Below are 13,249 nucleotides of genomic sequence, written 5' to 3'. Positions count from 1 at the left end.
AGAAACTTAGTTTATGAAATAATCTTTAATATCTAGGTATCTGCCAGCTCACTACTTGCACCACAAAGATCCTCAGCCTCGGATAACAGCACCTCCAAGATCACCAGTTTAAGGCTTCAGACTCACTAGACTCCTTCCTTCAGCAGTGGAGGAGTTCTAGGCTGTGGTACAACCATAGACAGAAAGGGATCTGAGGCAGCACCAGGCAAGAGGACCACACACTAAGAGCCGTAGGGTGCATGAGTTAGCATGACTACATGCTTCTCAGTTTCTTCTTTGCCTTTGATCAGATTTTAGAGCACTGAAATGGTTGTTCTTTGACCCTTTTGTCCAGCTCACTGCTTTTTGGAGAGAGGATTCATCAACCTCATTTGCTGGGAGGAAGTTACCATATTTTCATTGGCCAATTTGCATTGACTTTTTTTTTTTTTTTTTTGACAGGCAGAGTGGACAGTGAGAGAGAGAGACAGAGAGAAAGGTCTTCCTTTTGCCGTTGGTTCACCCTCCATTGGCCGCCGCGGCCGGCGCGCCGCGGCCGGCGCACCGCGCTGATCCGATGGCAGGAGCCAGGAGCCAGGTGCTTTTCCTGGTCTCCCATGGGGTGCAGGGCCCAAGCACCTGGGCCATCCTCCACTGCACTCCCTGGCCACAGCAGAGAGCTGGCCTGGAAGAGGGGCAACCGGGACAGAATCCGGCACCCTGGCCAGGACTAGAACCCGGTGTGCCAGCGCCGCTAGGCGGAGGATTAGCCTAGTGAGCCGCGGCGCCGGCCTGCATTGACTTTTAATGAACATGATTAGTAAGTTCCAAAAACAAATGTAGTAAACCAACATATATAGTTTTAGACATATGAAAAACAAAATTAGTATTTTGAAGAATCTACATGAATAAAGCTATAAACATTTTACTGAGAAAATGGAATATGGAAATAAATGTAAAGACTGGTTTTATTCTGAGGAATAGTAGCTTTGTAAAGAAGCCAATTCCCATTAATTTATGAATGCAACACAATCTGTTATCAACTGTAGAAACCGTAGGGGAGGAAACACAGAAAAGCTTCCACGACAGTAGATTTAAGGTGGTTTCTTAGATAAAAACTAAAACATAGGTAACAGGAGAAAAATGGGTTAAAGACATTATCAAGAGAGTGCAAAGACAAGCTACCACATGGAAGAAGATACTTGCAGATTAGAACTCAACAACAAAAAGACAAGCAACCCAGGTAAAAACTGGGCAGTGGGATTAAAAGACATTTTACAAATGTCTGTTACACAGCCAGCAAGCATATGAAAAGATGCTCAACACCATTAGCCATTACAGCAAGGCAGATGAAAGCCATAGTGAACTATAACAACATACCTGTCTGAATGGTAACATTTTTCAATGTTGGTAACACCAAATGCTTCCAAGGATGCAGAGAAACGGGTCGTTCATCCATTGCTAGTAGGAATGTAAAATGATAACCACCATTTCTGAAAATAGAAAAGCACTTTAAAATAGAATTAAAAGATAAGTTTATTTTGGTGCAGAAAATACTTCCCATGTATAATTGAAGACCCTTCATAGTATTGCACACCTAGGCTTCTGTCCCAGAGAAATGAAAACTTATGTGCATGAATATTCTAAGCATATATATTTGTAGTAACCAAAAACTGGAAACAGCCCAGGTGTCCTTCAATAGGTAAGTGGCTAAACTCTGGTAATCCATATCATGAAAACTGCTCTGCACTGCAAAGAAACTATTGATACAGCAGCAACCCAGATGAATCTACAGAGAATGGTGCTGAGCAAAAAATGCCAGTGCTAGAGGTTACACACCATATGATTCCATTTATATAACATTCTTGAAATGACAGAATTATAGAAATGAAGAATGGTGGGGGCAGGGGGTGGGAGCAACATGAGGAATCTGGATGTTCTCTGTGTTAACAACCTCAAGTTATGATACTGTACTGTAGTTTGGTAGGATGTTACCCTTGAAGGAAACTGAGTAAGGGTACAAGGTACCTTTTGTATTATTACTTAAATTTGCATGTAAATCTACAGTTACCTTAAAAAGTTTCAAACAGAAAAGGACTTTTGGGAAATGTGCATTTGTTCCTTAAGATAGGCATCTTTCTAGACTGTTTTTATATAATTTGTTCTTTTTCTATTTCTTGCTGCAGTGTCCTACCTAGTTGTCAGGCCATGTTTTCCTCATGCTTTGATCCAAACATCTCTATGCCCTGGTAGAGCCTAAATGAGATTTTCCTTGATACCCTTCCTGCCTTATCTGGAGCTAATTTATCTTTTTTCCTCCAGAGCTGCAGATAGTGCATTTTGACCCAGTATTCTGTAGACTGAAGAGGTAGAGAGACAAAGGAAAAGGGCACGCCCAGGGCTAATGCAGCTCTTAAGGAAACACCTAGGTCCTTTGCCTCTCTGTGATCCCATTAAATCTAGAGCACAACCACTTCACTCCTCTAAATTACATCCCATTCCACATGCTTCCAGTTATTCCCTGAGTTGAAAATCATGCCCTGAAAAACTGTCCACCCTGGAAACCCTTCCTTACTCTGCTCAAGGCCTGCTAAAGTGTGTAGGACCTTCTGCTGAGGGTTTCTATGACTTGTCTCAGGGATGTCTTACTCCATTAAGCTTCTTATTGCTAAATTGAAGGCATTAATAAACTCCTCATAATGCAGTAATCCCTTCTGTTTCTAAGAAAGTGGAATGCAGGTTTGGATTAGGAGCTAGGAGGAACCTCTCCACATCTGAACCTAGTGTTTTGTTCTCTGACAACTGTTTTCAAAACATTTGACTTGAATTTGTACCCTTTTTTTTTGTTTGGTTGATGCTGCTAATTGTTTAGCAGTTTTGTTTTTCATTTCATTGTTTATTAAGAAAGAAAAATCTGTGAATCTGCTTCACTACCCTTTAATGAAATTCTTACCTATCAATTTTATAATTAAGAAAAGCAAATGTATTTCTAACATTTCCTCAGAAGCTCAAAGACATTCCAGTGCTGCTTCATTATAAATAGCCTAGAGATCACATTTTGAAACAAAATTTGTTTCACCATTCTCAGCTTTGCCCAGGTCTAAAATTTTGCTTTCTACTGATGTCTACCTAGAGTATTTTAGCCCTTACTGATTTTTTCCAGATTAAGCAATGATATTTATAGGATAGTATTTTGCAGAGTAACAGAATGAATGACTACATCACTCTTTTCCAACTTTTTTCTTTTTTTAAAATTTTTCCTTGCTTCGAGAATAACTTCTGGACTTTGGGTTCCAGTTTACGGTTTCCAATTTTTTTGTTATTTATAAGTATTTGATACTATTGTGTAATTTTTTATAGGAATCAGTAGTGAAAGAACCTGAAATTAATACAACCCTTGAGATGCGTTTCTTTGGAAAAAAGGGAGACAGAAAACTTCACTATAAAGAATTTCGAAGGTAAATGTAAATATTTACATTCTTTTATAGAAATTAGATGAGTAAGAAATGAAGTAAGTAGGGGCCGGCACTGTGCCGTAGCAGGTAAAGCTACCATCTGCAGTGCTGGCATCCCATATGGGTGCCCGTTCCAGTCCCAGCTGCTCCACTTCCGATCCAGCTCTCTGCTATGGCCTGGGAAAGCAGTAGAAGCTGGTACAAGGCTTTGGGCCCTTGCACCCACATGGGAGACCCAGAAGAAGCTCCTGGCTCCTGACTTTGGATCAGCACAACTCTGGCCATTGCAGCCAACTGGAGAGTGAACCATTGGATGGAAGACACCCCCCCCCCCACCTCTCCTTCTCTCTGTTTAACTCTTTTAAATAAATTAATAAATAAATAAATAAATTAATAAATTTTTAAGAGAGAAAGAGGGAGGGAGGGAGGGGACCTGGCATTATGGCACAGCAGCTTAAGCCACTGCCCTGTGATTCCATCATCCCATATTGGAATGCAGGTTCAAGTCCAGGCTGCTCCACTTCTAATCCAGCTCCTTGCTGATGTGCCTAGGAAGGTAACAGAAGATGGCCCAAGTACTTGCTCCCCTCCCACACATGTGGGAGATACAGATGGAGTTCCTGGCTCCTGGCTTCAGCCTGGCCCAGCCCTGGCTGTTGCAGCCATTTGGGAATTGAACCAACAGATGGAAGAGCTCTCTGTCTCTCCCTTCTTCTGTTGCTCTGCCTTTCAAATAAGTACATGAATAAATCTTAAAAAAAAAAAGAAATGAATAAACTAAATATGTTCATTTCCTAGAAATATGGACCCTAAAGCTAAATGCTAATTGTGGATCTATTTAGTAGCTCTGAGTACTATACCTATATAACATATTCCTAAAGTTATGCTCCAGGTATTCTAACCTATTAATTAAAAAATTACCCATTTCATAGAATACAATAATTCCTTTTAGTAACATTATATTAACAACAGTGAACAGTTTATTCTTAATGGAAAATAAATCAGCCCCAACTTTACTTGAAATAGTAACCATTTATTATTTCCATGAATCTTTGGGGCTGTTGGGTGGTTCCTGGTCTTGACTAAATTTTTTTTGAAGGTTTATTTTATTTATTTGAAAGATAGCCACAGAGAGATGTAGAGACAGAGAGAGAGGTATTCCATCCGCTGGTTCACTCCCCACATGGCTGCAATGGCCAGAGTTGTGCTGATCAAAGCCAGGAGCCAGGAGCTTTTTTCAGGTCTCCCACATGGATGAGGGGCCCAAGGACTTGGGCCATCTTATACTGCTTTCCCAGACCACAGCAGAGAGCTGGATCAGAAAAGGAGCAGCTGGGACTATAACCAGCACCCATATGGGATGCCAGCACTTCAGACCAGGGCTTTAACCTGCTGTGCCACAGCACCGGCCCTTGACTAAATTCATTCTTGCATTGCAATCAGATGAGGGCTGGCTGACTGGCAGCGGGCTCTTCTCAGATGACCTCAACTGGGGCAACTTAGCTGTGCTCCACAAACTTTCTCATTTTCTAGCACAAGAGTTGGCAGATTTTTTCTGCAAAGGGCCAAACAGTAAAATGTTCTCAGTCACGACTGTCATATGTGTCTACTATTATGTGTAAAAGCAGCCATATACATATATGAGAACAATTGTGCATGTCCATGTTCCAGTACAGCTTTAAACATTAATTTTTAGCAACTTTTGATCCAGCCTGAGATCATTTATCTATCTGTAAGATGGGAATATAATGCATTATTTGAATATTGTAAGCATTAAAATACAATGTTCTGTTTACCCTGTTTGCCAATGTGAATAATGAGACAATGTGCTGCAGAACTAAACAGAGCCTTTGAACAACGCATGTATCAGAAAGCAGTAGAAAATGGGGGAAAAGATTGGTTTGGGAGGCAAGAGACCTGCCTTTCATTTAGCTCAGTGCAGTTTAATTAAAAAAAAATTTTTTTTGAGTGCATGCTGTGTACTATTATGTGTCAGGCCATGTCTCAAATACTAGGGATAATCCCTTCTGGGGACTGTGTAGTACATGTAGAAAACCATTTAAGTGTTTCATAGTGGGGGCCAGTGCTGTGGCATAGCAGGTAAAGCCTCTACCTGTGGCACTGGCATCCCTTTGGGTACCTGTTTGAGAGCCAGCTGCTCCACTGCCAGTCCAGCTTCCTGTTAATGCACCTAGGAAAGCAGTGGGAAGGTGGCCCAAGTGCTTGGGCCTCTGCACCCACATGGGAGACCTGGAGGAAGCTCCTGGCTCCTGGCTCCTGGCTTTGGATTAGCCCAGTTCTGGTCATTGCGGCCATGTGGGGAGTGAGCCAATGCATGGAAGACCCTCTTGCTCTCTCTGTAACTCTGCCTTTCAAATAAATAAATAAATTTTATTTTAAAATCCAAGAAATATGACTAAGATGTTAAAAAAAATGTAGTCAAATCTTCATAGAACGATAGGTATTTTCGTAGCACAGAACACTTAGTGTACCCTGTGTTGTAGGTTGGGAGTAGCTGCTGGGGCAGGAGTGGGGAAGGGGCCTTTATGAAGGAAGTAGCACCTAAGCTTAATTTGAGAGATGAGCAGAAATCAAACAGAAATACTTGATTTGGGCAGTAAGGCATTTGAGGGAAAGAGAATAGCAGAAGCAGACATGGAGGCATGAAGTGTATGATTTATAAAGGGAATTATGAACAATTGAGTAGAGCAGTAAGTATTAGGTAGTGACAGTGGAGACAGAAAGGTTTTGTACACCATGACACAGAGCTTGAATTAACTCAGCAATGACAGGCCCTGAAGAGTGACACCTGAAGAGACTTGGTCACAGATGCCCATCACCCCAGTAGCAGAATGAAGGATGACGTTTATGAGAGAGAAAGACCATATGAATATTCCAGAAAAGAAGTGAAAAAAGCCTTGAACTAGTGTAGTGGGAGTAAGGATTTTGAAGTGGGAGAGATTTCCAGACAGTTAAGAGATTTGAGCTCTGAGGTAGTGATTTGAGGAATGCAGAAGAATCCAGTCAAGATCCAAATTTCTGAACTGCATCCTAATGCCAGTCTACCACATAGCTAAATATCGCTGAGTAATTTAACCCCTCTAGGATTATTTTTCTCAATAAAATTTTATTTTGTATTTATTTTACTATTTGTTTTTTGAAACCACTCAAAAGAGATGGAGAGAAATCTCCCATTTTCTAGATAATTCCCCAGATGGCTGCAATAGCCAGGGCTGAGCCAGGCCAAAGCCAGGAGCCCAAAACAGTCTGTGTCTCCCACATGAGTGACAGGAACTCAAGTACTTGAGGTACTGCCTACTGCCTCCCAGGGTGCACATTAGTGAAAGAGTGGAATTGGGAGCAGAGCAGAGACTCTAACTCAGCACTCTGGTATAGGATGTAGGCATCCTTAATGGCGTCTTAACTGCTAAGCCACATGCCTGCCTCTGTACATAATATTTTAAATGTCTAGCTCTAGGTAGGCATCCATAATATAATATAAACACTAACAATGGAAGTAGGCAAAAAGGATGAACAAAAGAAAAACAACAGTAGAATCATAAAATAGAGCGAGGAACTAAGCTGGTACACAAAATGTAAACCTAACGGTCTGTATACTTGCAAAGAATAAACTAGGAATTGTTTTTAAAGATTTATTTATTTATGTGAAAGAGTTACACAGATAGAGAAGGAGAGAGACAGAGAGAGATGTCTTCCATCCATTGGTTCACTCCCCAATTGGCCACAATGGCCGGAGCTACACCGATCCAAAGCCAGGAGCCAGGAGCTTCTTCTAGGTCTCCCACGTGGGTGCAGGGGCCCAAGGACTTGGGTCATCTTCTACTGTTTTCCCAGGCCATAGCAGAGAGCTGGATTGGAAGAGGAGCAGCCAGAACTAGAACCGGCGCCCATATAGGATGCCGGCGCTTCAGGCCAGGGCGTTAACCTGCTGTGCTACAGCACTGGCCCCTAAACTAGGAATTTGACTCTCTAGCTTTCTGTTGGAATTTGACTCATTTGATTTCTGTTAGATAATATGAAGGGTACACATTTCACTGTGTCTCTAAATTCAAATGTTCTGATTTTGGTACTCCATAAGCACATATAATTTTAACTTGTAAATTAAAACTTAATAAAATTTAAAAAATCATTGATTCTACATAAGAGAATATCTGTTCCTTGTTATAAGGCCAGAAGAAAAATGTTCCCTTTAGTCCTCATAAAAGAACACAGTGTAACAGAGAATTGTGTGTTTACCTGATTACAAAAAGTCTAATGACACATTTCACAGGCTGTTCATATTACATGTATAAGTTTCTAAAATTCAACTTCTGGGTCTGGTGTTGTAGCATAGTGGCTGCTGCCTATGATGCTGGCATCCCACCTGGGTGCCATTTCAAGTCCCAGCTGCTGCACTTCTGATCTGGCTCTCTGCTAATGGACTGGGAAAGCAGTAGAAGATAACCCAAGTGCTTAGGCCCTTGCAACCCATAATGGCCATTTGAGGAATGAACTAGGAGATGGAAGATCTCTCGGCCCGCCTTCTTTCTCTGTAACTCTGCCTTTCAAATAAATAAATGAATCTTTAAAAAATATAGATATAACTGGGGCCTGTGCCGTGGCTCACTTGGTTAATCCTCCATCTGCAGCACCGGCATCCCATATGGGCACCAGGTTCTAGTCCTGGTTGCTCCTCTTCCAGTCCAGCTCTCTGCTGTGGCCCAGGAGGGCAGTGGAAGATGGCCCAACTGTTTGGGCCTCTGCACCCGCATGGGAGGCCAGGAGGGAGCACCTGGCTCCGGGCTTGGGATCAGTGCAGTGCCAGCTGTGGCGGCCATTTGGAGAGTGAACCAACGGGAGGAAAATTTTTCTCTCTGTCTCTGTCGCTCACTGTTTATAACTCTACCTGTCTAATAAAAAAAAAAAAAAAAGAAGAAGAAGTACTAATAATTAAATAATTAAATGCCAGAATTTAGAGTTTGGTAACAGTATGCAATGGGAAAAGCACTTGGCTTGAGATACAGATACCTCAGTTTAAATCCTGGCTTTGCTATTTAGTAGCTGTATTTTAGGGAGCAAATCACATACTTTATTCATTTTTATTTATTTAATTTGAAAGACAGAGAGATAAAGACCTTGCATCCACCAATTCATTCCCCAAATATGCACAACAGCCCAGCCTGGGCCATGTCAAAGCCAGGGGCCCAAAACTGAATTCAGCTCTCCCAAGTGGGTGTCAGGGACCCAAGTACTTAAGCCATTACTTGCTGCCTCGCAGGGTGTGCATTAGCAGGAAACTGTATCTGAAATAGACCTGGAATGGAACCCAGACACTCTGATACGGGATGCAGATGACCCAAGGGGTATCTTATTTGAGGTATGCAAATTTCATGTATTTCAAATATACAGATTCAGGAACAAAGTGATATTTTCTACTCTACCCTCCTTCCCACCCACACTTCAACCCTTCTTCCTCCTCTTTCTCCTATTCTTATTATTTTTTAATTTTTTTAAATTGTATTCATTTATTTGAAAGGCAGAGTTACAGAGAGGCAGAGGTAGAGACAAAGAGAGTGATATCTTCCATCCACTGGTTCACTTCCCAAATGGCCGCAATGGCCAGAGCTGGGCCTATCCAAAGCCAGGAGCTAGGAACTTCTTCTGGATCTCCATGCAAGTACAGGGGCCCAAGGACTTGGGCCATCTTCTACTGCTTTCCCAGGCCATAGCAGAGAGCTGGATCAGAAGTGGAACAGCTGGGACAAGAACCAGCATACATATGGGACGCTGGCACTGCAGGCGGCATGTTTATCTGCTATGCCATAGCACTGCCCCCCCCCCGCGTTATTATTTTTTACAAAGATCTATTTTCAGTTAACTTTATACTGAAAAGATTAACCATACACTTAGTAAAGAGTTCAACAAATAGTATAAAAAAAAAAAAAAAAAAAAGAAAGCACTGTTCTTCAAAATGGATGCAACTAGAAACCATTATACTTAATGAAATAAGCCAGTCTCAAAGACAAGCACCATATGTTCACCCTGATCTGGGGTAATTGATAGAGTACCTAAAAGAAATTCTATAGGATTTTTAATAACCCTTTCCTCGACTGTGGAGAAACAGTGTTTTGTTTTCTTTTATCCTTCTTAACAATTTGAGAGGTATTACTTGTAATGCCCACTTTGCCAAGGTGTAAATATCAAGTAAGTGAATACAAAAATAAACTATAACACTATAAACTGTAACAATCAATTTTGTAATAAAGAAATGAATCCTTAATTTCCTGATATCTTCTTTCCTAATTTTTATTCATTTTAACTTTATTTACAGCCAGTATCCTTTCTCCTCACATAGGAAGCTCAGGGTTGCACTGAGAATTAAAACAGCTAAAACATACTAAAGTACACAGAGCAAGAGCCTGTGTCAGACTCTTTTCAACTGAAACTGTTTTCAGAGGCTCTCGCAGCTTATTTCCAGGTACCAGCTGTCTTCTGAGGGCGTTTTTCCTCTGGCTATCCCTGGCTTCTTTCTGTCTTTGCATTTCCCCAGCTTGCTCCTTAAGGATATCTTCTTCAGTTCAGAGTACCCTAATCTTTCTCCAGAGAGATTCCTCAATCAACATCTACAGAAAAAAATTCAAAATGGAACTAAAAGCATAATATTCTCCAAGGACTGACTGCTTTAAAATTCAGAGAGAGCATTTTTTATTAGATTTTTTTTATTTGACAGGTGGAGTTATAGACAGTAAGAGAGAGAGACAGAGAGAAAGGTCTTCCTTCCATTGGTTCACTCCCCAAATAGCCACCACAGCTGGCACTGCACTGATCCCAAGCCCGGAGCCAGGTGCTCTCTCCTGGCCTCCCATGTGGGTGCAGGGGCCCAAGCATTTGGGCCATCCTCCACTGCCCTCCCAGGCCACAGTAGAGAGCTGGACTGGAAGAGGAGCAACCAGGACTAGAACCCAGCGCCCATATGGGTGCCAGCGCCACAGGTGGAGGATTAACCAAGTGAGCCATGACGCCGGCCCTATTAGATTTTTTAAAAAGTTTTATTTAAGTTATACACGTTTCATTTATTTCTTGTATATAGATTTAGGAACATAATAATACTTCCTTCCTGTCCACACTCCAACCCTTCTTCCTCCTCCCTCTCCTATTCCCACTCAATTTTTACAAAGATCTCTTGTCAGTTTACTTAATGATCATAAAGTTAGCCCTACACCAAGTAAAAGAGTTCAACAGATAGTATGAAGAAGAAAACACTGTTCCTTAACAGAAGAGACTAGGGCTGTAAACAATCATCAAATCTCAACATGTCCATTTCACTCTAGTATATTACATGTTAGGACTCTATTAGTTACCTCAGATAAGGGAAAACATGATATCTGACTTTTGGGGACTGGCTTATTTCACTAAGTATAATGCTTTACAGTTGTGTTCATCTTATTGCAAAAGGCAGGATTTCATTATTTTTAATTGCTGAGTAGTACTCCATCGTGTATATATACCATAGTTTATCCACTCAACAGTCAACAGACATCTGGGTTGGTTCCACATCTTAGCTATTATGAATTGTGCTGCAATTAACATGGGGATACGGCTAACTCTTTCAGATGCTGATTTCTTTTAGTTTGGGTAAATTCCCAAGATAGGAATGGCTGGATCATATGGTAGGTCTATATGCAGATTTCGGAGGTATCTCCATACTGTCTGCCATAGTCACTGTACCAGTTACATTCCCACCAACTGTGGATTAGGGTACCTTTTTCCCCACATCTTCACCAACATTTGTTGTTTGTTGATTTCTGCATCGGAGTCATTCTAACTGGAGTGAGGTTAAACCTCATTGTGGTTTTGATTTGCATTTCCTTAATGGCTGGTGATCCTGAGCATTTTTCCAGGTGTCTGTTGGCCATTTGAATTTCTTCTCTTGAAAAATACCTGTTTAAATCATTTGCCCATTTCTTAACTGGGTTGTTTGTTTTGTTGTTGTTGAATTTCTTGAGCTCTATAGATTCTGGATGTTAACCCTTTATCCATTGCATAGATATTTTCTCCCATCCTGCTGGTTGCCTCTTTACTTTGCTGAGTGTTGCTTTTGCAGTGCAGAAGCTTCTCAGCTTGATGGTCAATTTTGGCTTTGATAGCCTGTGCTTCTGGGGTCTTTTCCAAGAACTCCTAAGAGGCCTATGCCTATGTCTTGCACAGTTTCCCCTATGTTTTCTAGTAATTTGATGGTACTGGGTCGTAGATTTAGGTCATTGATCCATTTTGAGTGATTTTTTGTGGAAGGTGTAAGGTATGGGTTTAAGAATCAGTGATCTTTAGAGAAAAAAAATGCTCAGAAATATTTCAGGTTTACTGTCATTCCCCCAGAACAATTTTTTCCCCAGAGCAATTTAACTGATGTAACATAAAAGCGATTCTTGATTCCTTAGTTACAAAAAGAATCCCTGTTTGCAAAATTGTTAAGAATTTGTTACTCTTGGCTGGTACCATGGCTCACTGCTAATCCTCCGCCTGTGGTGCCGGCACATGGGTTCTAGTCTTGGTTAGGGCACTGGATTCTGTCCTGGTTGCTCCTCTTCCAGTCCAGCTCTCTGCTGTGACCCAGGAGGGCAGTGGAGGATGGTCCAGGTCCTTGGGCCCTGCACCTGCATGGGAGACCAGGAGGAGGCACCTGGCTCCTGGCTTCAGATTGGCGCAACACACCCGCGACAGCTCACTGGCCATAGCAGCCACTTGGGGGGTGAACCAACGGAATATAGCAAGTTCAGAAAGTAAAAGGACTTCATTATAGCTTAAGCATAAGGTTAAAGAGGGAACTAGCCACAAGAGGAGGGCAGGAAGTTAAATAGGGAGAATTATGAAGGCTTGTTACATCATGATGAGAACAGCAGAGGACAGTTTAAGGGTTCCAAGTTGGAGAATAAGGAAGTTCGAGGTCTCACAGATTAAAGAAATCAAGACGAGAGATCAGAGTCGTGTTAGAGTCTGTTGTGTTACTAGAAGTGAGATGATGGTGAGGGACTGAGGTGGTAGCAGTGGGGTATGGAGAAGTGGGAGAGCCCAGTGGTTATGTATGAGAAAGGAATGAGCAGTATTTGTAGCTGATTGGATGAAGTGAGTGCTGACACTCAACGTTTAATATTTTAGAGCATTTCAGATTTTGGATTTTTCAGATAAGGTACTCTCAACCTGCATTTTCCATATTTTATTTCACCTGTCCTTACAAAGTGGAAAGGGGTTCTTCCCTGTTTATAACTGGATCTTACTAGCATTAAGGGACTTAGTCCAGAGACATCTACCCTAGATATTAAAGGTGGGATTCCAACCCTGACTTGTCCTGCAAGGTTAGGAGATCACAGGCTTCTGCAGGGGTGGTTGTGCAGTGCCCTGGCGAGTGGGGTGTGGGGGTGCATCAAGTGGGCTTTCCAGGAAGTAGCACTAGATCAAGTGACCAGAGGGACAGAGGTTTATTAAGTAGGTTTTATCATGTATCAAGAGAAATTCACCAATTAATGAGAAAGGTGTATTACATAGATAAGTTTGTGGAGGGAGGGGCAGGGGTGTTTGGTTTGGGGAGTTTTGCTGTTTTGGTTGTTTTTCTGTTTTTTACTTTCTCAATTAAAAAATTTTCCAACTGAAATAGCAACTTAGCCATTTAATTAAAAACTAAACTATAATTTAAACTTTATATCCTAGACTTCTGATTTTTTTTTCATCATTGTGAAGTAGGTGCTAATTTAAATTGTGAAAGTTCATGCTCAGGCTACTCATGCAGCTGCTGATGGCATTTACTTACACTGCATCAG

General features: G+C 41.5%; 1 protein-coding gene across 1 annotated transcript in view; it reads left to right on the top strand.

The window, feature by feature from the left end:
- Nucleotides 1–13,249, top strand: part of MICU2 (mitochondrial calcium uptake 2) — a 158,608-nt gene that overhangs the window by 132,236 nt on the left and 13,123 nt on the right. Inside the window, exon 8 of the mRNA XM_070049155.2 lies at nucleotides 3,340–3,437. Within this exon, the coding sequence (XP_069905256.1) occupies nucleotides 3,340–3,437 (98 nt within the window). The remainder of the gene's footprint in view (nucleotides 1–3,339; nucleotides 3,438–13,249) is intronic.

Source organism: Oryctolagus cuniculus, chromosome 9 (genome assembly GCF_051225735.1).
Source record: "Oryctolagus cuniculus isolate XC-2025 breed Fujian yellow rabbit chromosome 9, ASM5122573v1, whole genome shotgun sequence".
Taxonomy (NCBI): domain Eukaryota; kingdom Metazoa; phylum Chordata; class Mammalia; order Lagomorpha; family Leporidae; genus Oryctolagus; species Oryctolagus cuniculus.
Note: the sequence above shows the minus strand (reverse complement) of the source record. Positions and strands in the feature narration are given on the sequence as shown.